Source organism: Malaclemys terrapin, chromosome 3 (assembly GCF_027887155.1).
Source record: "Malaclemys terrapin pileata isolate rMalTer1 chromosome 3, rMalTer1.hap1, whole genome shotgun sequence".
NCBI classification, from domain to species: domain Eukaryota; kingdom Metazoa; phylum Chordata; order Testudines; family Emydidae; genus Malaclemys; species Malaclemys terrapin.
The window spans coordinates 32,179,220-32,201,036 of NC_071507.1; the positions used below are offsets into that span (position 1 = coordinate 32,179,220).

Below are 21,817 nucleotides of genomic sequence, written 5' to 3' on the forward strand. Positions count from 1 at the left end.
CCAAACCCCAAATGAATCTGTTTTACTCTGTATAAAGCTTATACAGGGTAAACTCAAATTGTCCGCCCTTTATAACACTGATAGCGAGATATGCACAGCTGTTTGCTCCTCCAGGTATTACTTACTTATTCTGGGTTAATTAATAAGCAAAAGTGATTTTATTAAGTATAAAAAGTAGGATTGAAGTGGTTCCAAGTAATACAGATAGAACAAAGTAAGTTACCAAGCAAAATAAAACAAAACATGTAAGTCTAAGCCTAATACATTAAAAAACTGATTACAGATAAAATCTCACCCTCAGAGATGTTCCAATAAGCTTCTTTAACAGACTGGACTCCTTCCTAGTCTGGGCCCAATCCTTTCCCCTAGTACAGTTCTTGTTAGCTCCAGCTCAGGTGATAACTAGGGAATTTCTCATGACTTGAACCTCCTTTGTTCTGTTCCACCCCTTTATATAACTTTGGCACAAGTCGGGAATCTTTTGTCTCTCTCGGTCCCCACCCCTCCTTCTAAATGGAAAAGCACCAGCTTTAAGATGGATTCCAGTACCAGGTGACATGGTCACATGTCCTGAGAGACCCCAAGCCTTCATGGCTCCTGGCCTGACTCTCAGGAAGGCTTGCAAGTAAACAGAACCATCAAGATTCCAAACCACCATTAATGGCCCACACTTTGCATAATTACAATAGGACCTCAGAGTTATAGTTCATATTTGTAGTTACAGATATAACAATGATACATTTATACAAATAGAATGATAACATTCAGTAGATTATAAGCTTTGTAATGATACCTCACAAGAGACTTTTTGCATGAAGCATATTCTAGTTACATTATATTCACACACATTAGCATATTTTCATAAAATCATATGGAGTGCAACGTCACACAATGGCGATGGGTTCAAAGGGGGCCTAGTCAGCCCTTTCAGTACCAGGTTTAGGTCCCAAGAGGGGGTAGGAGTCGAGATTGAGGGAAGAAGTTTATTATACCCTTAAGGAACTTTTTAGTGGTTGGGTGCGATTGGGTACCCTTCTATGGGTTGTTGAAAAGCTGTGACAGCTGCTAGATGGACCCTAAGAGAGCTTAGGGACAATACTGACTTTAAGGGTCATGTGGAGGACTTTCTACTGTGTATTAGAACCTCTTGTACTTCCTTTGAGCATCAACTTTCTAGATGCTGGAACCATGCAGGAGCCATGCTTTGAGGCAGAGAATCCCAAAGTAGAGATGTAGGGTATACCCTTTATCTTGTGAGAGGAGATGTAAAATGGTTGGAAGGGAGATTGGAAGGCACATCGCGAGCTGTGTCAGGTAAGGTACCAGGTCTGTCTTAGCCAAGTAGGAGTAATCAGAAACTTAGTCCCTTTGGCAATAGAGGAAATAGAGGCAAGGCATAAAGAAAGTCCTTGCCCCAGGGGACAAGGGCATCACCCAGAGAGTGCTGGTCCTTGAGCAGTAGTGTGGCCACTTCTTGTTCAAGCTCTGTGGATGGTGTTACCCATCATGTGAAAAAGTGATTGAGTACTGATGGATACATCTCCCACTTGTGATCGTGCATGAATTTGCAACTGAAGTTGTCCGCTATTGAGTTCTGTGTGCCCAGGAGGGAAACCATGGACAAGGTGATGTTGTGAGAGATGCACCAATTCCATAATTTCATTGCTTCTGTGCATAGGGAGGGTGACCTGGCCCCTCCCTGGCAAATGTAGTACATGCAGACTATGTTGTCTATTAGGATCTTTGTATGTGATCCTGCTATCAGCGCGAGGAAATAGGTGAAGGCATTCCTGACCGCTCTCAGTTTGAGGTGACTGATGTGTAGAGATATCTCCACAGGTGACCATTAGCTGAGTGATGCATCGATGATAAGGAGCAATGATGGTGACCTCTGTGTGAAGGGGATTCCTTCGCATACATTGGCTAGGTTCTTCTACCAGTCCAAGGAGTTTTTGATCATGGTAGGTAGTGACAGGGGCTTGTCCAGACTGTCTTTGTTCAGCCTGTAAACTGAACTGAATCATAGTTGGAGGCATTGCATGTGGAGTCTGGCATACAGTATCACAACCGTGCCCACTGCCATATGCCCCAACAGTTGGAAGCAGAGTCTGGCTGGTACTGGAGGACTGCATTGAGTTGTGTCTATGAGTGAGACCAGGGATAGGAACCTGTGTTGAAGTAGGAAGGTTGGCCTGTAGAGCATCCAGGTCGATCCCCATGAATTCCAGGTGTTGCACTGGCATGAGGGTCAACTTCTGGTTGTTGATCTGAAAGCCCAGTTCTGTAAACAAATGTATAGTGATGTTGATGGCTCAACGAGCCTCCTGGAGCGATCGGGTTCTGAGAAGACAATCGTCCAGGTAAGGATAGATCATTATCCCTTGTGAACATACATGAGCGGCTACCATTGAGAGAACTTAGAAAACAGGGACCGATGAGTGTCTGAAGGGGAGGACTCTGTATTGGTAATGGCGTATCCCACAGTGAATCTGGGAAATCGTCTGTGAGACAGTACTATTGAAATGTGAAAGTAGACGTCCTGTAGATGAAGTCCTGAAAACCAGTCTCCCTGTTCCAGAGATGGAATGATCATCGATAAGGTGACCATCTTGAACTTCTGAGCTTTGAAGACTTGTTGAGAGCTCTGAGGTCCAGTATGGGTCTCCAACCTCCCTCCCTTTGGGGTATTAGGAAGTAACAAGAATAGAACCCCTGGCCTTGTAGATGTGAGGAACTGGTTCTATAGCTCCTAACTGGAAGAGTCAATCTATCTCCTGTTGCAGCAGACTCTCATGAGAAGGGTCCCTGAAGAGTGACAGGGTAGAGTGTTGTAGAGGGGGTAGAAAGGTGAAGTGGATGGAGTACCTGGATTGGACGACCTCTAGGACCCATCTGTTCAACATTATGCGTTTCCAGGCACTTTGGAACCCTGACAAATGATGGCCAAATGGGTGCATGGCCATAGACAGTAGTGGGGAGTGGTCTTGTGGTGCCTCGACCTGCCCATCAAAAGTGGTGCTGAGAGGCAGGGGCTGGGTTGAAGATTGTGGACCAGACGGCTTATGTTTTGGGAATTTTCCCTTTTTTCTTTGTGGTTCATAATGGTGCTGTGATGGGAATTGAGATGAATAAGGTCTGTGTTGGGACTGGGGGCTAAAAGATCTCTTTTGTCCCAGCATGTAGAGTCTCAGCGACCTGAGGGTGGCCCTGGAATCCTTTAAGGTGTGGAGGGAGCTGTGATGAGACAGGCTGCCATGTCGGTGGCATTGAGGGCCAACTGCAGTGATGTTTTTGTCACCAGTTGTGACTCCTGAATGATGGCCTTGAAGGATTCCCGATGACTCTCTGGCAACTTATCAATAAAGTCATTCAGTTTATTGTAATTTGTGTAATCGTATTTTGCCATGAATGCCTGGTAAGTGGCAATATGAAACTGTAAAGTGGCCGAGGAAAAAACGGTTACCTACCTTTTTGTAACTGTTGTCCTTCGAGATGTGTTGCTCATGTCCATTCCATTCTAGATGTGTGCTCACCCATAGTCACAGCTGTCGGAGACTTTTGCCTGAGCGGTATTCGTAGGGTCAGCTGTGGTGCCCTCTGGAGTGCCACGCTCATGCGTCAGTATATCAGCTGCTGATGGTCCTTCGCCCTTTTAGTTCCCTCTTGCCGGCAACTCTGACAGAGGGAGCAGGAGGGCGGGTAATGGAATGGACATGAGCAACACATCTCACAGAACAACAGTTACGAAAAGGTGGGTAACCATTTTTTCTGCTTGGAGTGCTTGCTCATATTGATTCCATTTCAGGTGACTCACAAGCAGTATCCTCGGAGGTGGGCTTGGAGTTCACAGATGTGCGATTTGTAATACTACTCTACTGAAGTCAGTGTCATCTCGGGCTTGCTGGGTAAGCGCATAGTGAGATGTGAACTTGTGACTGGACAACCAGGTGGCAGCCCTGTAGATATCTGGAATTGGCAAATGGGCCTGGAAGGCCGTCAACGAGGCTTGCGCTGTAGATGAGTGGGTGATTAGAATCGCTGGTGGAGGCACTTTTGCCTGATCATAGCAAAATCGGTTTGGTCCTTTCGATGTAGAAAGATAGCGCTCACCTGATGTCCAGGGAGTGCAACCTACATTCCTCCTCAGACTTATGAGGCTTTGGGAAGAAAACTAGCAAAAATATGTCCCGGCTCGTGTGAAACCACCTTGGGCAGGAAAGCCGGATGAGGCTGCAGCTGGACCTTGTCCTTGAAAATTACCATATAGGGCTGCTCCGAGGTAAGTGTCCTAATCTCGGAGACCCTTCGGGCAGAAGTTATTGCCACCAGGAATGTCACCTTCCAGGAGAGTAGAAGAAGGGAACAGGATGCCAAGAGCTTGAAGAGAGCTCTCATGAACTGCATGGGCACCAGATTCAGGTCCCACCAAGGGACAGGGTTCTGGACCTGAGGGTAGAGTTGCTCCAGACCTTTCAAGAAATGGACAGTTATGTTATAAGCGAAGACCGACCTGCCCTGGAATGGAGGGTGAAAGGCTGATATGGTGGCCAAGAGGACCTTAACTGATGAAAGGGATAAGCCCTGGAGCTTGAGATGCATAAGGTAGTCCAAGATTGCCTGTAGAGAGGTCTGTTCAGGCCTAACCATTTGGCCTAGGCCCAGCAAGTGAATCATTTCCATTTGGCCAGGTAGGTTGTTCTAGTGAAGGGCTTTCTACTATCCAGTAGGCCCTACTGGACGCGGGTCGAGCACTCCTGCTCTTTAGCATTCAACCATGCAGCAACCAAGCTGTTAGGTACAGCGCTGCTAGATTCAGGTGCAGGAGCCTGCCGTGATTCTGGAATAGGAGATCCAGCCAGAGGGGCAGCTGCAGTGGGGTCATTACTGACAGATCCATCAGCGTGCTGAACCAGTGTTGGCGAGGCCAAGCCAGGGCTATCAGGATAACTTTGGCGTCCTGCTTGATCTTCATGAGGACTCTGTGGGAAAGCGTACATCAGAGCCCCCAACCACGGGAGTAAGAAGGCATCCAACACCGAGCCCCTGTCGATCCCCTGAAATGAGCAGAACAGGTGGGATTTCCTGTTCTGGTGAGTTGCGAATAAATCCACCTGGGGAAATCTCCACTTTTGGAAGATCCTGCTGACCGTTTCGGGGTGGAGTGACCATTCGTGGTGAGATGAAAAGGCTCTGCTGAGGTGATCTGCTAATATGTTCCTGGTACAGGGGAGGTTTGCTGCCACAAGATGAATGGCATGCTGCACACAGAAGTCCCAGAGCCAGAGGGCTTCCTGGCAAAGGGCTGACGATCTGGCTCTCCTGTGCTTGTTGATATAAAACATCATAGCGGTGTTGTCTGTCAGGACTTGAACCACCTTACCTTGTAAGTGGGACTGAAAAGCCTGACAGGCCAAGCGAACTGCTCTGAGCTCCCTGACATTTATGTGAAGGGAGTGGTTGAATCCCAACCAGCGGCCTTCTGTACTGAGCTTGTCCAGGTGGGCTCTCCAGCCCAGGTCTGAGGTGTTGGAAACCAGAGTTAGCGATGGGGACGGGGCAGGGGTCCGAAGCCAGGAACTGCGCCTCATGATCACTGCTGAGGTTACCACCCTGGTCGCCAAATCGACTGCATCCCATGCCATTTGGGGGGGGGGGGGGACACCGATCTGCTGTTGTACCCTCCTCAACAAGGGCCCCGAATTCTTGGGACACATCCTGGGGCATGGAGTCCTTAAACTTATGGAGGGAGTCCAATAAATTAAAGCTATATCTCCCCAAAAGAGCCTAGTGGTTTGTGACTCTGAACTCGAGACTGGCAGTTGAATAAATTTTTCTCTCGAAAAGGTCCAGTCTCTTGGTCTCCTTATTTTTGGGGGTGGAACTAGATTGCCCTTACGTGTCTTTCGCGTTGTCCGCAAAAACGACCAATGACCCACGGGGCGGGTGAGTGTACAAGTATTCGAACCCCTTCGCTGGGATAAAATACTTCTGTTCAGCCCTCTTGTAAGTGGGTGGCTCTGGAGAACAGCGGTCTTTACTCGCCTTCCGGGAGGCTCTCCTGGCTGGCTTGCCCTCGAAGGGAGCCGTTGCCAGGTCCATCGCCCCCTCTGGTGCTGGCTGTATTGGGAGAGTCTTTTGCTATCTGGGCACTGGAGGATGTTGACTCCGCCATGAGTCTGGGTCCCCTAGTGCTCCACAGAGTTGGTGGCGGATCCCTTGGGGGGGGGCGATATGAGGTCCCCGTGGATCTGGTGTGGGCAGGCAGCCCGAACACGGCCCTTTACCCAATGCCCCTTGGTCCTTCTTGCTTGGCGCCAGGTCCCGCTTTTTAGACTTCTTTTGGGGCACCGATGAAGGGAAGTGGTGCCAGATAGAGCCTGGTGTGTGTGTGTGTGTGGGGGGGTGCACTATGCACCAAGGCCGAAGTGCTGGGAGTTTCATCTGGCTGGGATGGCTCCAAGGCTGGGAAGAGAGCAGCCTCCATGAGAAGGGCCTTCAAACGAATGTCACGCTCGTGTGTCCTGGGACGAAAGTTCTTACAGATATGACACTTTTCTTTTACGTGGGATTCCCCCAGGCACTTCAGACAGCTGCCATGTGAGTCACTAACAGGCATAGGCCTATTACAGTCAGCGCAGGGCTTAAAACCCGGCGACTGGGGCATGCTTCGCCTGGGCAAGGTCCCTACTGGGACCTTAACTTCCTAACTATAGTACATAATAGCTACTTACTAACTAAGTACAGTAAACAAAACTATTTACAGCTGTAACCCACGAAGTCTGAAAGGTAAAGAAATTGCTGACCATTTTACGAGGCAAGGGAGAGAGGCGCTCTGACCAACCACCACAGGCGGTAAGAAGGAACTGAAAGGGCGTAGGGCTGGTGGCGCCTGATATACCAATGCATGAGCGCGGCACACCAGAGGGCGCCACAGCCAATTCTACAGATACCGCTAAGACAAAAGTCTCCAACAACTGTGCACGTAGGCGCGCGCACACACCTAGAACGGAATTGACATGAGCAAGCACTCAAAGAAGAATACGCCTTCCTGCTAAAGAGATCGAGGAGCTTCCAGTCCCTGTCATAGGGTATTGCCCTGGAATTGTGTTGTCGGCCACAAGAGATTACGGCATCCACCATGATGGAATTGGGTGGCAGATGAGAGAAAAAGAACTCTGGTTCCTTTGTGAGGACATATTTCTTGTCCTCACTTTTGCAAGTCGGGGCTACCGATGCCAGGGTTTGCCACACAGTTTTAGCCAGGTCTAAAATGGCTTCATTGATTGGGAGGGCGCTCTTCAAGGAGGATGAAGAGTGGAAGATACTGATGAGCTGATGGTGTCTTTGACCTTCTCCAGCGGTATGTGGGGGATATCCGCTACTCTTTTTGCCAGCTCCAGGAACAGATGGAAGTTGTCTGCCATGTACAGTGGTGAAGGCATGACCGCTTCGTCTGGGAAAGAGGAGGACATGGCTGTAGGCGTTACTTTCTCCTCTGTGTCCCCTTCTTGTTCCTTAGTTTCCCGAGGCTCTGAGGCCCTCGAAGCTGTGGCCCAAGGCGCGTGCCTGGAGGATTTTTGGGCAATGCCTGAAGCTCATGAGGCAGGCAGTTGTGCTTCCCAAAGGGCCCAGTATGGCCATTTTGGTGGCATGGGGCCTGGTGGAAGTGCACATTGGTGGCTGTACCAAGATGGTGGTAGTGTCATCTGTGGGTACATTCCTGGATCCTGTTGATAGTGGGTCTCATATGGAACTTGGGAGGAGTACTGTGAAACCCTCAGGCTAATTATCCAACCCCTCACTTGACAGTGGAGGGACATGGCATGATTGTGGGGATATGTCCCATGCTCGGCAAAGGCTCAGCCTTGTGACATTGGTAGAGAGGGGCATAGAATTGGGTGCCTGTATCATTCCCAGGTCACTGACCTGGGGAAATTCTGTTGGAACCTATCGTCCCGATGTCGGTATAGATGGAGACCTCATTTGTACCTGTCTCCCTGGTGCTGTGTGGGTTGTTGTCGCTGGTGGTACCAATGTTGACTTGTGTACCAGGAGCATCTTCCTAGGATGTTTGCCCTTGACGGTATCGAAGATTCGGTTCCTGTGCCCAAACGGTTCATGGGCCTGTCAGCAGTACTGGATAATGATGGTCACCATGAGGCATGGGTGCCGGATTGTGGTATTGGTGCTGGTGGTGCCAAGGATACTGAGTGAGATGGCGAATGCTTTCAGCTATTCCTAGGCTCGCTGAGGGGACGTTCTACTCTCTTTTTTGACTTGTGAGAGGAGTCCCCAGTCTGTTTCTTTGTCCCATTATCTTTCAAAGTCAAAGGTTAAGGGAAAGAATCACGCCTGCCGGAAGTAGGGGTCAGAGAGTTGCCTCCATAAAGATAATTATTGGGCAAAGCTCTCTGTCCTTGTGGGACCTCTGCCAGAGCTGCTGGCAGAGAGAACGCTTTTGTTGGATATGGTCCTCACTGAGGCAACAGATGCACTGGGAGTGCTTGTCCGCAACTGGGACTGCCTCACTGTAAGTATGGCACTTCTTTAAGCCCAGAAAGCTTGGCATAGCCTTGTCCAGGGGGGTCCCCAACACCGGGGGTTGACAAAAGAACAAAGTCCTTTCTTCTTCTTTTAGGCAATGGCCAAATAAACAGTAGATGGAGGAAAAGAAACAAAAGAGGCTTCAAAGGAAGCTAAAAATTATCAATTGTAAAAGAGTTAATGATCCACAAATGGACAGCTAAAGCTCTGTCTCTAGCTGGGGCAGTTGAGAAGGAAAGGAGGACTGTTAGCCCCTGAGCTCTGGCTAGCCTTGTGGCACAGTACGAGGTGAGGCAGCACATGTGCTGGCCCAATACACACTGTTACCAAAGTTCTCTGATCAGCAGTGCAGGGACGCAGACACATCTACAGTGGAGAACCCATAGGGACACTACTCGAAGAACTCCAGGGCTAGCATTGAGTTACAAGAAAAGTTAAACTGGAAATATTAGCAATATATTTTTGTATCAGTAACCCTTTTGCGTGTTTTGGGGACATATGCTATTTTTAGATAACTAGCTGATCTGACATATTATTAAAGTAAGAATGACTCTTCCCTCAAAGGTAACCTGTACTGTAAACTGAAATGGATGCTATTCTGCCTTGCTAAGTTCTTATGATGGGCCGATATAGAACACAAGGGATCCTGAACTCCCAGTTGATTAAATGAAATGTGAGCGAGAGTATGTGGTTTTAAAAAAGGTACAAACTGACAAAATTTGTAACCAAGGATTAAAGTAACAAAAAGTTTGCCTAAGCAAAGTTTTAAATTTTTTCCACTGCCATAGAACTACAGTAGCCTTTGATCATAATGTAAATTTTTAAAAAGGCTCTGTCTAATTTACATTCAGTATGCTGGAATTAATGATGAATCCCTCGTGAATTCTAAATTGAATGAAATTTGCTGTTCTTTTTCATAGCCTTAACAGTTGTGAAAAAGCAACACTTTGTTGCTTTTTGTGAAGAAATTGTTTTCTATGAATTGAATTTGATCTTAATATAACTATAGGGGCTGTTTCCACCACTGGAGAGAAAAAACCATGATGATAGTGATATTCCAAGTCTAAAAGGTACTTGTGTCTATTCACAGTGACTTATGTCTCCAGAGTTAGGACAGAAAATTCTGTTTGATTTGGGGATGTGCAGAAGAAAGAGGGAAAAGGAAACAATTAATAAACCAAGCCACACTTAACTGAGAAAGCAATCAGGTTGCAAATCTGTATTCTTATGCTTCAGGATAAGAGCTACTCACTACAGAGAATTACAGACAGGCTGAACAGTATAATCTAGAGAAAGCCTGCTAAGAAAATAAGGTTCCTTACATCAACTTCACATTTTAGGCCAAAAGGCCAACTGCTGTGAAAAGCAAGCTGTCCCATTCTATGCAGTGGTGGTGAAATGAGCTGTCTCAACTTATGGATGGTAGAAGGACTACAGGAGCCCACCAAGACCTACAGAATAATTCCATCTTTGAAAAAGTAAGATTCTCATACCTGCTAACACTATGGTCTTGGAGTAATGGCAGAAAAAAAACAGTTTAAGTGACTACACTCTGTAAACTTTTAGAACACTGCAGCTAAACAGCACGGCATAAAGAGTTTCTGAAGTATGAAACTGAATAGTGGTCTGCTGGACACTGCACTACCATCATAGGACCTAATCACATCAGCCACACCATCACCTGCACATCTACCAACGTGATATATGCCATCATATGCCAGCAATGTCCCTCTGCCATATACATTGGCCAAACTGGACAGTCTCTACGCAAAAGAATAAATGGACACAAATCTGACATCAGGAATCATAACATTCAAAAACCAGTGGGAGAAGGCTTCAACTTCTCTAACCACTCAGTGACAGACTTGAAGGTGGCAATTTTGCAATAAAAAAACTTCAAAAACAGACTCCAAAGAGAGACTGCTGAACTTGAATTAATATGCAAATTAGATACAATTAACTTAGGTTTGAACAGAGACTGGGAATGCTGTGGGTCATTACACTAATTGAATCTATTTCCCCATGTTACGTATCCTCACACTTCTATGGCTCATCTTGATCATCACTTCAAAAGTTTTTTTTCTCTTGTTGATGATAGCTCATCTCAATTGACTGGCCTCTTACAGTTGTTATGGCTACTTCCACCTTTTCATGTTCTCTGTATGTATAAATATCTTCTTGCTGTATGTTCCAGTCTATGCATCCGATGAAGTGAGCTATAGCCCACGAAAGCTTATGCTCAAATAAATTTGTTAGTCTCGAAGGTGCCACAAGTACTCCTGTTCTTTTTGCACTACTTCCTTTACCAAGCGTCCCCATAATGTCTCCGCATTCAGAAACTCTGGCCAAGTTCTGCCTGTTCATTGTAAGAGCATACACCTGAAAAATATCTGCATCTCTCTGCCACTCTCTCGGCATTTTGAAACAGCTCAGGATTCCTCCATATAAGATCAGTCATATATTTCTATGTGCAAGAATGGGAGGATGTATCAGAAAAAGGCTAGACCAATGGTTCATAAGTTTCACACATAAGCAAAGGAGGATGTTAGGGCAGAATTTGGCCATCCATATATATGCATAGTTTTCTATTTTAAAAAACATTTTAAAAAATCAATTGTAACATTGCTTTTTATTCATGTATTTTTATAACCTGTTTTTAAACCAAATGTGACTAAAAGCTCAGTAATTAAAATGGGTACCTTGAAAAACAAAGGTAAGAGTTGGAGTTGTTCTGTGACAGCTGTGGAGAAGGACCGACCTGCACTTGCCATCAACCACTTCAGGACTGTTTATAAAAAGATAGAAATACTTATTGAATAATAAGGTCAACAAGCAAAATGACAAATATATGGGCCAAATTCACTACTGGCATATTCCACCAGATTTCCACTGAGGTCAGTGAAGTTGCATCAACAGTAAGTTTGGCCCTGTGTTCTTATGTTAGAGCCCATGAGTTTTCATTAGAATAATTATTATTCAAGATATTGTCATGTAATTTGGACTAAGTTATATATTAACACAGTCCAATCTACAAGAGGTGCAGACACCTCTTTAGTATAAAGCAAATGTAACAAAGGCACATTGTAAGTAAGCCATTTGCAGCACTCAATCATAATTCTGCGCAGCCAAACATATGGTCTGTTTCCACAAGTTAAATTCAGTAACTCACTGGTTTTCAAGAGTTTAATGCCCTGAGTTCGCTCATCTTGTTCACCAACTCCATTCTCTTCCATAACATGGTTCTGAATTTCTTCATCCACTTCCATAAGAGGTTTGAGTTTTTCAAGTATTCGTGTAGTGAACTCATGGACATGAGGAGACTTTGTTGGAGCAGTATTTGGCAAGGAAACATCTATCATGAATATGTAGGTCAAAACACTAAAAATAAATAACAAAGAAACCAGTTAAATGTGTTCAGTGGCTATTTGCTGCATTTTACTAGTTGAAATTTAATACTTTTCTGAAATTTAAAATTTCTTCTTGTAGACCACATAAAATAAATAAAACCGAGTGCTATCTGAAACAGAATGCAATATCATTGTGATTCAGATCTTTGCCTCAATTTAAGGCATTACACCATAAGAGTAAAATGCACCAAGACAAATAACCTCAGTACACTGAGCTGCTTCACTATATATACACACATCTAAACCTCAGTGAGAACATGAGGAAAACTATGAATTGAGGGCTTAAGAACTGTTCTCACTTAACATGAGAGAGAGAGAGAGAGAGAGAGAATCAAGGGGGGGGAAATGCTATGGCTTCTACTTTTAATGAATTCACATTTGTCATCTTTGACAATGTCTATCTATGGCATTTGGAATCTTATTTGGCGTGTCGGTAACTTGATATCCTGTAGTAGAATTATTTTTCTTATTTCTGACAAACACGCTATTTTGCATACTGTACATGAAAAGATATGCTGTTTACTTATAACTCTTTCCTGAAGGTTGCAAACTGTGTAGACACACAAAATGAATCATACAATAATAAATGGTTAAAAAAAACTGGGCATGTTTAGTCTTGAGAAACAGACTGAGGGGAAACCTGATAATCTTCAAATATGTTAAGGGCTGTTCAAAAAAGGATGGTGATCAATTCTTCTCCATGTCCATTGAAGGCAGGAAAAGAAATAATCACCATAAACTGCAGCACAAGAGTTTTAAGTAGATATTGGGAAAACTTTCTAATCATAAGGATAGTTAAGTACTGGAATAAGCTTCCAAGGGAAGATGTGGAATCCCTGTGATTGGAGGTTTCTAAGGACAGGTTCGTCAAATACCCGTCATGTATAGTCTAGGACTGTGTATTTGGTTCTGTTTCACCATGTGGAGCTGACTAGATGACCTCTCAAGGTACCTTCCAGCTCTACATTGCTATTATTCTAGATTATTCTATGACTATAAATATTTCTAGAAAAACCCACTCTAGCACATCTGAGACCCATTACACTGGTCTACAATTTCTGAGAAGTTGTCTGCTTCAGAGATAAAATGTGCTATTTATTATGTATTTTGATGTGCTGAATTCAAATATGACAATTAAAACAACTGATTGGCTACTGTTTCTAAGATATTTAAGTTTTTACATTTTATGTCTATGTATATTGAGTAGAGTTTTAATCATAATTTGTAAACCTAGGTCTTTTCATGTGTTTATGGTTGCTTTACATGATAATATTTCACTTGTCCTGTTTATGTAACACTTTATATAACCCTTTTGCTGATTTTTAAATAAAATGTATTATGAAACAAAAGGCAAAAAACTATTATGTACATAGTTTAGTCCTATTCAGTGTCTACTCGGCGCTTCTTGGCTTGTCTCTTGTATTCATTAAATGGAGCATTTCTTGTCACTGTCCAGCAATAGTCTGCAAGCATTGATGGGCTCCATTTGCCCTGATAGCGTTTCTCCATTGTTGCAATGTCCTGGTGAAATCGCTCACCGTGCTCGTCGCTCACTGCTCCGCAGTTCGGTGGAAAAAAATCTAGATGAGAGTGCAAAAAATGTATCTTTAGTCACATGTTGCAACCAAGGCTTTTGTATGCCTTGAGGAGGTTTTCCATCAACAACCTGTAGTTGTCTGCCTTACTGTTTCCGAGAAAATTTATTGCCACTAACTGGAAGGCTTTCCATGCCGTCTTTTCCTTGCCGCGCAGTGCATGGTCAAATGCATCATCTTGAAGAAGTTCACGAATCTGAGGACCAACAAAGACACCTTCCTTTATTTTCCACGGAGGTACTTGAAAGCTGCTTGTGTTTTGTCAATGGCCTTGACAAAGTTCTTCATCAGACCCAGCTTGATGTGTAAGGGTGGTAACAAAATCTTCCTTGATTCAACAAGTGGTGGATGCTGAACACTTTTCCTCCCAGGCTCCAATGACTGTTGGAATGGCCAATCTTTCTTGATGTAGTGGAAATCTCTTGCACGACTATCCCATTCGCAGAGAAAACAGCAGTACTTTGTGTATCCAGTCTGCAGACCAAGCAAGAGAGCAACAACCTTCAAATGGCCACAAAGCTGCCACTGATGTTGGTCATAGTTTATGCACCTCAAAAGTTGTTTCATGTTGTCATAGGTTTCCTTCATATGGACTGTATGACCAACTGGAATTGATGGCAAAACATTGCCATTATGCAGTAAAACACCTTTCAGACTCGTCTTCGATGAATCAATGAACAGTCTCCACTCATCTGGATCGTGAACGATGTTGAGGGGTGCCATCACACCATCGAAGTTGTTGCAGGCTACAAGATCCCATTCTTCTTCATGGAAGGTGACAAGATCCTTTTGACGGTCACAGAACATGGAAACCCTAACATCACCTGCCAGGAGATTCCACTGCTGTAGTCTGGAGCCCAACAGCTCTGCCTTACTCTTGGGTAGTTCCAAATCCCTGACAAGGTCGTTCAGTTCACCTTGTGTTATGAGGTGTGGTTCAGAGGAGGAGGATGGGAGAAAATGTGGGTCCTGTGACATTGATGGTTCAGGACCAGAAGTTTCATCCTGTTCCTCGTCTGACTCAAGTGAGAATGATTCTGGTGCATCAGGAACTGGCAGTCCTTCTCCGTGGGGTACTGGGCGTATAGCTGATGGAATGTTTGGATAATGCACAGTCCACTTTTTCTTCTTTGACACACCTTTCCCAACTGGAGGCACCATGCAGAAGTAACAATTGCTGGTATGATCTGTTGGCTCTCTCCAAATCATTGGCATTGCAAAAGGCATAGATTTCCTTTTCCTGTTCAACCACTGGCGAAGATTTGTTGCACAAGTGTTGCAGCATATTTGTGGGGCCCACCTCTTGTCCTGATCTCCAATTTTGCAGCCAAAATAAAGGTGATAGGCTTTCTTAACCATAGTGCTTATATTGCGCTTTTGTGATGCAAAAGTCACTTCACCACAAACATAGCAGAAGTTATCTGCACTGTTCACACAAGTACGAGGCATCTCTGCTCACTTTGGCTCAACAGAAATGTGTCCCTTTGCAAAATCAAACACTGACAAATAAGAGAGCACGACATCGTATGATTTCTAGAGCTGATATAGGGCAATTTGTTCAGCAGAGTGATGTAAGCTTCATTATGATTGCATCATCCATGACTTCTAGGAATAACATGATGCAATTCATACCATGTATGATGCAATGCCAGCTTCAGAATGCATCATTCATTGTTTTGCCTAAAAAGCAAGTACTGTCCAAACCCAGTCATAGATTTATTCATAGATCCAGTCAAAGATGTATTTTAGTCATTTCTGGTTTAAATTGAGATCCCTTCCCTTTATAACTCACTTATCCTCCGCCATTCCCAAGTCAAGGGTCGTATATACTGACCCAATACATATCTTGAAAACTAGAGCCAAGCAACAATTTTAAGCATCATTTTCGTTCTCAGTGACCCAGAATTAGTAAAGTTTGACTACATTTATTTCAGAAGCATTTTGACCGTAGAGCAGTGTTATTAATTAGTTATAGGTTCTATTTGTTACAATTTAATAGACTTTCACTTAGGAGCCTAGGTGGTTTTGAAAATTTTACCCATTTGGTCTGGCAGGGGTTGGGTATAGTTCATTTGTTTCTAGAGCTTTAGAGCTCTTCCAGTGTGAAAATGAGAGGTCACATGAAATAACAGGATGAGAATCAAGACATCACCTTATGTTTACAAAAAGTTCCTTTCAAATAGCAATTTATGGGTATATTATTTTTTGGAAGATATTATTTATTTGTATTCTGATAGTACACACGTACGTTCACATACCTAGGAAGACTGTCACCGTCCAAAGAAAATAAATAATACTTGAGGATTCAATGCATATGAACAGAACAAAGAAAGTTCTTCAGAAGAGAACACTAACCTTCCTATTCTTTCTCTGACATTTTTGTAAACCTGGGTGAGTTTAGGTTCCAAGTACTTTAGTAACCTGTGCAACAGCTCTGGTACTCTCCATTCTTGCTGTGCAAGGCCACCTTGCAATACGTAGAGTCGGCTAGAAATTGGAACATGAAGGCTTTAGTTAGCTTTACTGTACTGACAACTGCAACTTATTTTTTCCAAGTCTTGTTTTTAATGATTTACATAAATCCATGAACTAGAGATACACAAGAGTATAAAAGCTTTTCAATCAGAAAATGAGAATAACTATTACAATACTGCTGTTATGTCACTACCATAGTTCCACAATAGTTATGGTTCTCAGACTTATTTAAATCGGCCCCCCCTTCTTTGTATCTGAGTCATTTACTCCACTCCCCACTCCCACTACATATATTGCCACCCAACTCTGAAGGCAGAGTGGAGAGCAGCGGCTGCTGGTCAAATGCCAGCTGTGAAGGCAGCGACATGCCAACAGCAGCACAAAAGTAAGGGTGGCAATGTGCAAAGTGCTATTGACAAATATCACTTTTCACAGCAGTCTTAGAAGGGTGCAGCAGTGCAGAATTAAGGGAGGAAATGTGAAAAGTGATATTTGTCAATAGCACTGTTAATAGCAGACTTAGCGTCCCATTGCCACCCTTCTATGCTGCTGCTGCCGCTGCTCCAGGACTGACCTCTTTATCATTGCCTCCCGGGTGTGCACAGCCCTTCTGCATGAGCCCCAGCCACCAGGGGCTGACAGCCAGAGCTCTTAAAAAAAAAAAAAAAAAGCAGCAGCACACAGCTAGCACCTCCCTTGACACATTCAGGAGATGCGCTCCCTAGTTTGAGAATTGCTGTCCTAACTGAATCCAATTAAATCATAGTGATATGCTTTAAGCAATGTTTTCCCCTTCAGGGCCCTACTGTACCCATGGGGAACTAAGGATAGGAGGGGGAGGGGCATGCACAAGGAACTGTAACTAAGACAGATTCTTGTGTGGGATGTGCAAGTATAAGATTAGACTCTTGTGCCCTTCCACCTTGCAGTGGCCAATCACAATATACTCTGAGTAAACTTTATCCACATCTCTACATTTGTTCATGCTTTACCCATCAACTCTAAAGCAGTTTGAAGGTAACATTTTACCATGCATCTACAAATGATCCTCCTTCACCACTCAAAGGAGACTCCAACAGCAGCTCAAATAACCAGTGCAGTTTCCGAGGATCTCTGCTCTCCTGATAAAGAAAGTGACAAATCAGTAACTGGAATACAGAGGAATTCGGTGATTCTACTTTAAGCCATTTAAACAGAAAGACAATTAAATATTTGTATTAAATGTTCTTTAGGTTCCTAAGTATGTATTATTACATAAGTGAAGACAGTGTTTTGCTTTTTTCAAAATTAGGGTCAAATCCAAGAAAAATAAAATCAGGATCATAAAGATATGTGGCATTCTAATCATGTGTAGTAATACAAATATTTATTACAAATTGCTTGGTAAACTACAGTGATTTTAAAATGGTGTTATTTTAATTTCTATGACATTTTAAAGGATGTAATCTAGTTATGAAAAACTATTAACATTTAGTGTAGAGAAATCTTACTGGATATAAGGAAAAAAAAGGTTACCTACCTTTTCGTAACTGTTGTTCTTCGAGATGTGTTGCTCATGTTCATTCCATTCTAGGTATGTGTGCGTTCATGTGCACAGTCATCTGAGATTTTTGCCTTAGCAGTATCTGTAGGATCAGCTGTAGTGCCCTCTTAAGTGCTGTGCTCATGTGTTGGTATTTTAGATGCTGCCAACCCTACGCCCTCTCAGTTCCTTCTTGCTGGCAACTGCGACAGAGGGTCAGGAGAGCAGATAATGGAATGGACGCGAGCAATACATCTCAAAGAACAACAGTTACGAAAAGGTAGGTAACCATTTTTTATTTTTTGAGTGCTTGCTCATGTCGCTTCCATTCTAGGTGACTCACAAGCAGCATCCTCGGAGGTGGGTTTGGCGTTCACAGTCTAGTGACTTGCAGTACTGCTCAACCGAAGCCAGCATTGTCCCAGGCCTGCTGGGTAAATGCGTAATGGGATGTGAACATGTAGACAGACGACCATCTGAATGCCCTACCACTGTCCTGGATAAGCACTTGGGCTAGGAAAGCTGCCGAGGATTGCGCCCTGGTTGAATGGGTGGTTACGATTTTCGGAGGTTATCAGAACAGCAGTGAATACAGGCAGATGTACAAGAAGAAATTTGAGTGGACACTGGATGACCTTTCATCCTGTCAGCCACCGCGATGAACAACTGTGTTGACTTGCGGAATGGCTTGGTCCTTTCAATGTAGAAGGCTAGCGCCCTCCTAACATCTCGGGAATGCAATCTACCCTCCTCTTACGACTTATGCGACTTTGGAAAAAAGACAGGTAAGTAAAAGTCCTGGCCCGTATGCAACTGCGAGACCACCTTGGACAGGAAAGCCGGGTGTGGCCACAGCTGGACCTTGTCTTTGTAGAAGACCATATAGGGTGGCTCCAAGGTAAGAGCCCTAATCTTGGAGACTCAGTGGGCGGATGTTATCGTAACTAGGAATGCAACCATCCAGGACAGGAGAAGGAGAGAGCAGGAAGCCAGAGGCTCGAAGGGGGGTCCCGTGGGCCAAGATTCAGGTCCCATGGTGGAATGGGGTCCCTGACATGCGAGTAGAGGCGCTTGAGGCCCTTGAGGAACTTACTTGGCAGTCATGTCCTGGGCGAAAATTGACCTACCCTTGAGCAGCGGACGGAAGGCCAAAATAGTGGCCAAGTGGACCTTGACAGATGAAAGGGACAGGCCTTGGAGCTTGAGATGCAAAAGGTAGTCCAGGATCAACCGTAGCAAAGCCTGCTCGGGCCAAATAACTTTATCCAAGGTCCAACATGCGAACCGCTTCCAGATAGCCCTCCAGCAGAGCAACCTTTCTGTTGCCCAATAGGACCTGCTGGACAGAGACCGAGCACTCCTTCTCCTCCGCATTTAACCATGCAGCAGCCACCCCACCAGGTGCAGCACCACCAGATTCGGACGCAGAAGACTGCTGTGGTTTTGGGGCAGCAGGTCCGCTTGAGCGGCAGCTGTAACAGAGCAGCCACCAGGAAGTCCAGCAGGATGCCGAACCTAAGCTGGGGCTATGAGGATCACCTTCACCCTGTCCTGCTTGATTTTCATGAGAACTCTGTGAATCAGTGGCACCAGAGGGAAGGTGTACAACAGAGGAAGACCACAGGAGCAGAAAACTGTCCGACAGGGAGCCTCTGTCAATTCCCAGAATTGAGCAGAAAACGTGGCATTTCCTGTTCTGCCTGAATGAAACAGATCCACCTGGGGAGTTGCCCACCTCTGGAAGATGAAGCTGGCCAATTCCGGATGGAGGGACCATTTGAGGTGATATGAGAAGGTCCTGCTGATGCGATCTGCCAAAGCGGTTCCTGGCCCCGGGGAGGTGTGCCACTGCGTGATGGATGCCATGTTGTACACAGTAGTTCCAGAACCTGAGGCCTTCCTGGCAAAGAGCAGACGACCTGGCCCTGCCTTGCTTGTTGATACAAAACATAGCCGCTGTATTGTCTGTCAGGACCTGGACCACCTTGCTTTTTATACGAGGTAGGAAGGCTTGACAGGCCAGGCGAACTGCTCTGAGCATCCTAACATTGATGAATAAGGGAGCGTTTGTGGACCAACGACCTTCCATGTTGAGATCTCCCAGGTGGGCTCCCCACACCAGGTCCGAGGCATCGGAGACAAGGGTCACCGATGGAGACGGAGCCGCGAAGGGAACCCTCTCTAACACTGATGCAGGATTCCAGCACCATGTGAATGACAACAGTATGTAGTCCAGGACCCTAACCACACAGTGCATGCTGTGTCTGTTGGGGACGAGACCAACGCCAGCCATGCCGATAGGAGCCTAAGGCAGAGCCGTGCATGCCGGACAATGTAAATGCAGGCTGCCATGTGGCCCAACAATCATAGGCACGTGTGAGCGGTGGTGAGAGGGTGGGCTTGTATGCATGAGATCAGGTCCGCCATGGCTTGGAACTGAGCTTTGGGGAGGAAGATTCTGGCCTGAGTAGAGTAGAGGACCACTCCAATGAACTCTACACGTTGTACAGGCATTAAGGTCGATTTTTTTTCTCATTTTTCAGCAGCCTCAGGTTGCAACAGGTGGAGCAAACCACATCAAGATGCCACCGCATCTGATTCCGAAACTGGCTTTTCACTAGCCAGTTGTTGAGGTACGAATACATTTGCACCCTTCAGCGCCTCAGGTAGGCGGTCACGGGTGCTACGTGCTTTGCAAACACTCTCGGGGCTGACCAGAAACTGAAGGGCAGCGAATTGAAGATGGTAGTGGCCCAACCCAAAACAGAGGACACGCCTGTGCCCCGGGAAAATGGAAATATGCGTCCCTCAAGTCCAGTCTCTCGGATCCAGGGAGGGAATAATGGAGGACAGCGAGACCATTGCAAAACTTTTTCTTGAGAGACTTGTTGAGGCAGTGCAGGTCCAGAATGGGTCTGAGGCCCCTTTTGCTTTGGGATTAGGAAATAGCGGGACAAGAACCCTTTCCCCCTCATGTCTGGAGGGATCTCCAGGTGTAGGAGGCTCTCAACTTCCTGAAAGAGGAGTTGCTCATGAAACGAGTCCCTAAAGAGGGACGGGGTAGGGGAGTGGGATGGAGAGTTGGCCACGAACTGCAGGGTTAAGCCTGAAGATATTATGTCAAACACCCAACGGTCTGAGGTCAGCCACGACCAGGCTGACTGGAAGGGGTGCAGGAAGTTGAGAAAAGAGCAGGGGGGTGGATTCTGGGGAGTGACTGGGGCGCTGTCCTTGCGTGCATCCTCAAAACACCAGTTTTTCGCTTCCTTGGGCTCTAGAACAACTAGGTTGGGCGAGGACTAGGAAGACGAAGGGTGACACCATTGAAATCCTTTGTCTCTATTCTTCTTCCTGTAGAAGCTGGACTGGGGGACACTCCAGGACCTCAATGGAGGCGGTGGGTGATGGAATGGCTTTCTAGCCTTCTGAGGCGTGTGAAAGCCTAAGAAACGGAGGGTGGCACGTGAGTGTAAGGCCATGGAGCCATGCGTCAGTCAGCTCCCTCAAATGGAAGGTCCTGAAGGATACTCTGCATCTCCTGGGACAGCCCAGAGGACTGTAATCACAAGCTGAGCCTCATGACCACCGTGGAGACGATTACCTGATCGCTGAGTCTGTAGCATCTCAGGTGATCTGGAGGGTGCCTCTAGCCACTGCTTTGCCCTCATCCACCAAGACGGCGAACTCCTGGGCTTGGTCCTTTGGGAGGCCCTCCTCGAACATGCTGATGGAGTCCCACAGGTTGAAGTTGTACCTGCCTAGCAGGCCCTGATGGTTAGACACCTGAAATTGCAGACTGGCGGTCGAATAATTTTTCTTGCCAAACCAGTCGCTTGGTGTCTTTATTTTCCAGTGTGTCACTTGCCGGACCCTTTTGTTGCCAGCAGACAGAACCAGGGATCCTCCTGGAGGATGGGTGGCAGGTATTCAACACCCCTTGCAGGGACATAGTACTTCTCTTCCGCCTTTTGGAGGTAGGCGAGATGGAAGACGGGGGTCTGCCAAATAGACTTGGCAATTTTAAGGACCCCTGGGTGGACGGGCAACGCGACCCGGGCCAGGGTAGAGGAGGGTATAACATTAAAGAGGTCATTGGACTTCTCTGCTAGCTCCATGACCTCCAAGTAGGTTGGCAGCAACCATTTTGAGCAAGGCCTGGTGCTCCTTGACTTCATCGGGGGGGGGGGGGGGGAGAGGGGGCACGGCGCTGCTGGTTTGCGAGGGGCCCGCCATTGCTCCGTCCAGAGATGATGAAGATGACTGCACAGCATGGG

General features: G+C 45.7%; 1 protein-coding gene across 3 annotated transcripts in view; it reads right to left on the reverse strand.

Annotated features, from left to right (window-relative positions):
• PSME4 (proteasome activator subunit 4) overlaps window positions 1–21,817 on the reverse strand; it is a 220,677-nt gene that overhangs the window by 33,219 nt on the left and 165,641 nt on the right. For all 3 annotated transcript variants that reach the window (XM_054022245.1, XM_054022244.1, XM_054022246.1), the window contains 4 exons: window positions 17,051–17,142; window positions 15,902–16,033; window positions 11,714–11,922; window positions 11,244–11,329 (listed from right to left, as the gene is read on the reverse strand). In XM_054022245.1, the coding sequence (XP_053878220.1) occupies window positions 11,244–11,329; window positions 11,714–11,922; window positions 15,902–16,033; window positions 17,051–17,142 (519 nt within the window). The remainder of the gene's footprint in view (window positions 1–11,243; window positions 11,330–11,713; window positions 11,923–15,901; window positions 16,034–17,050; window positions 17,143–21,817) is intronic.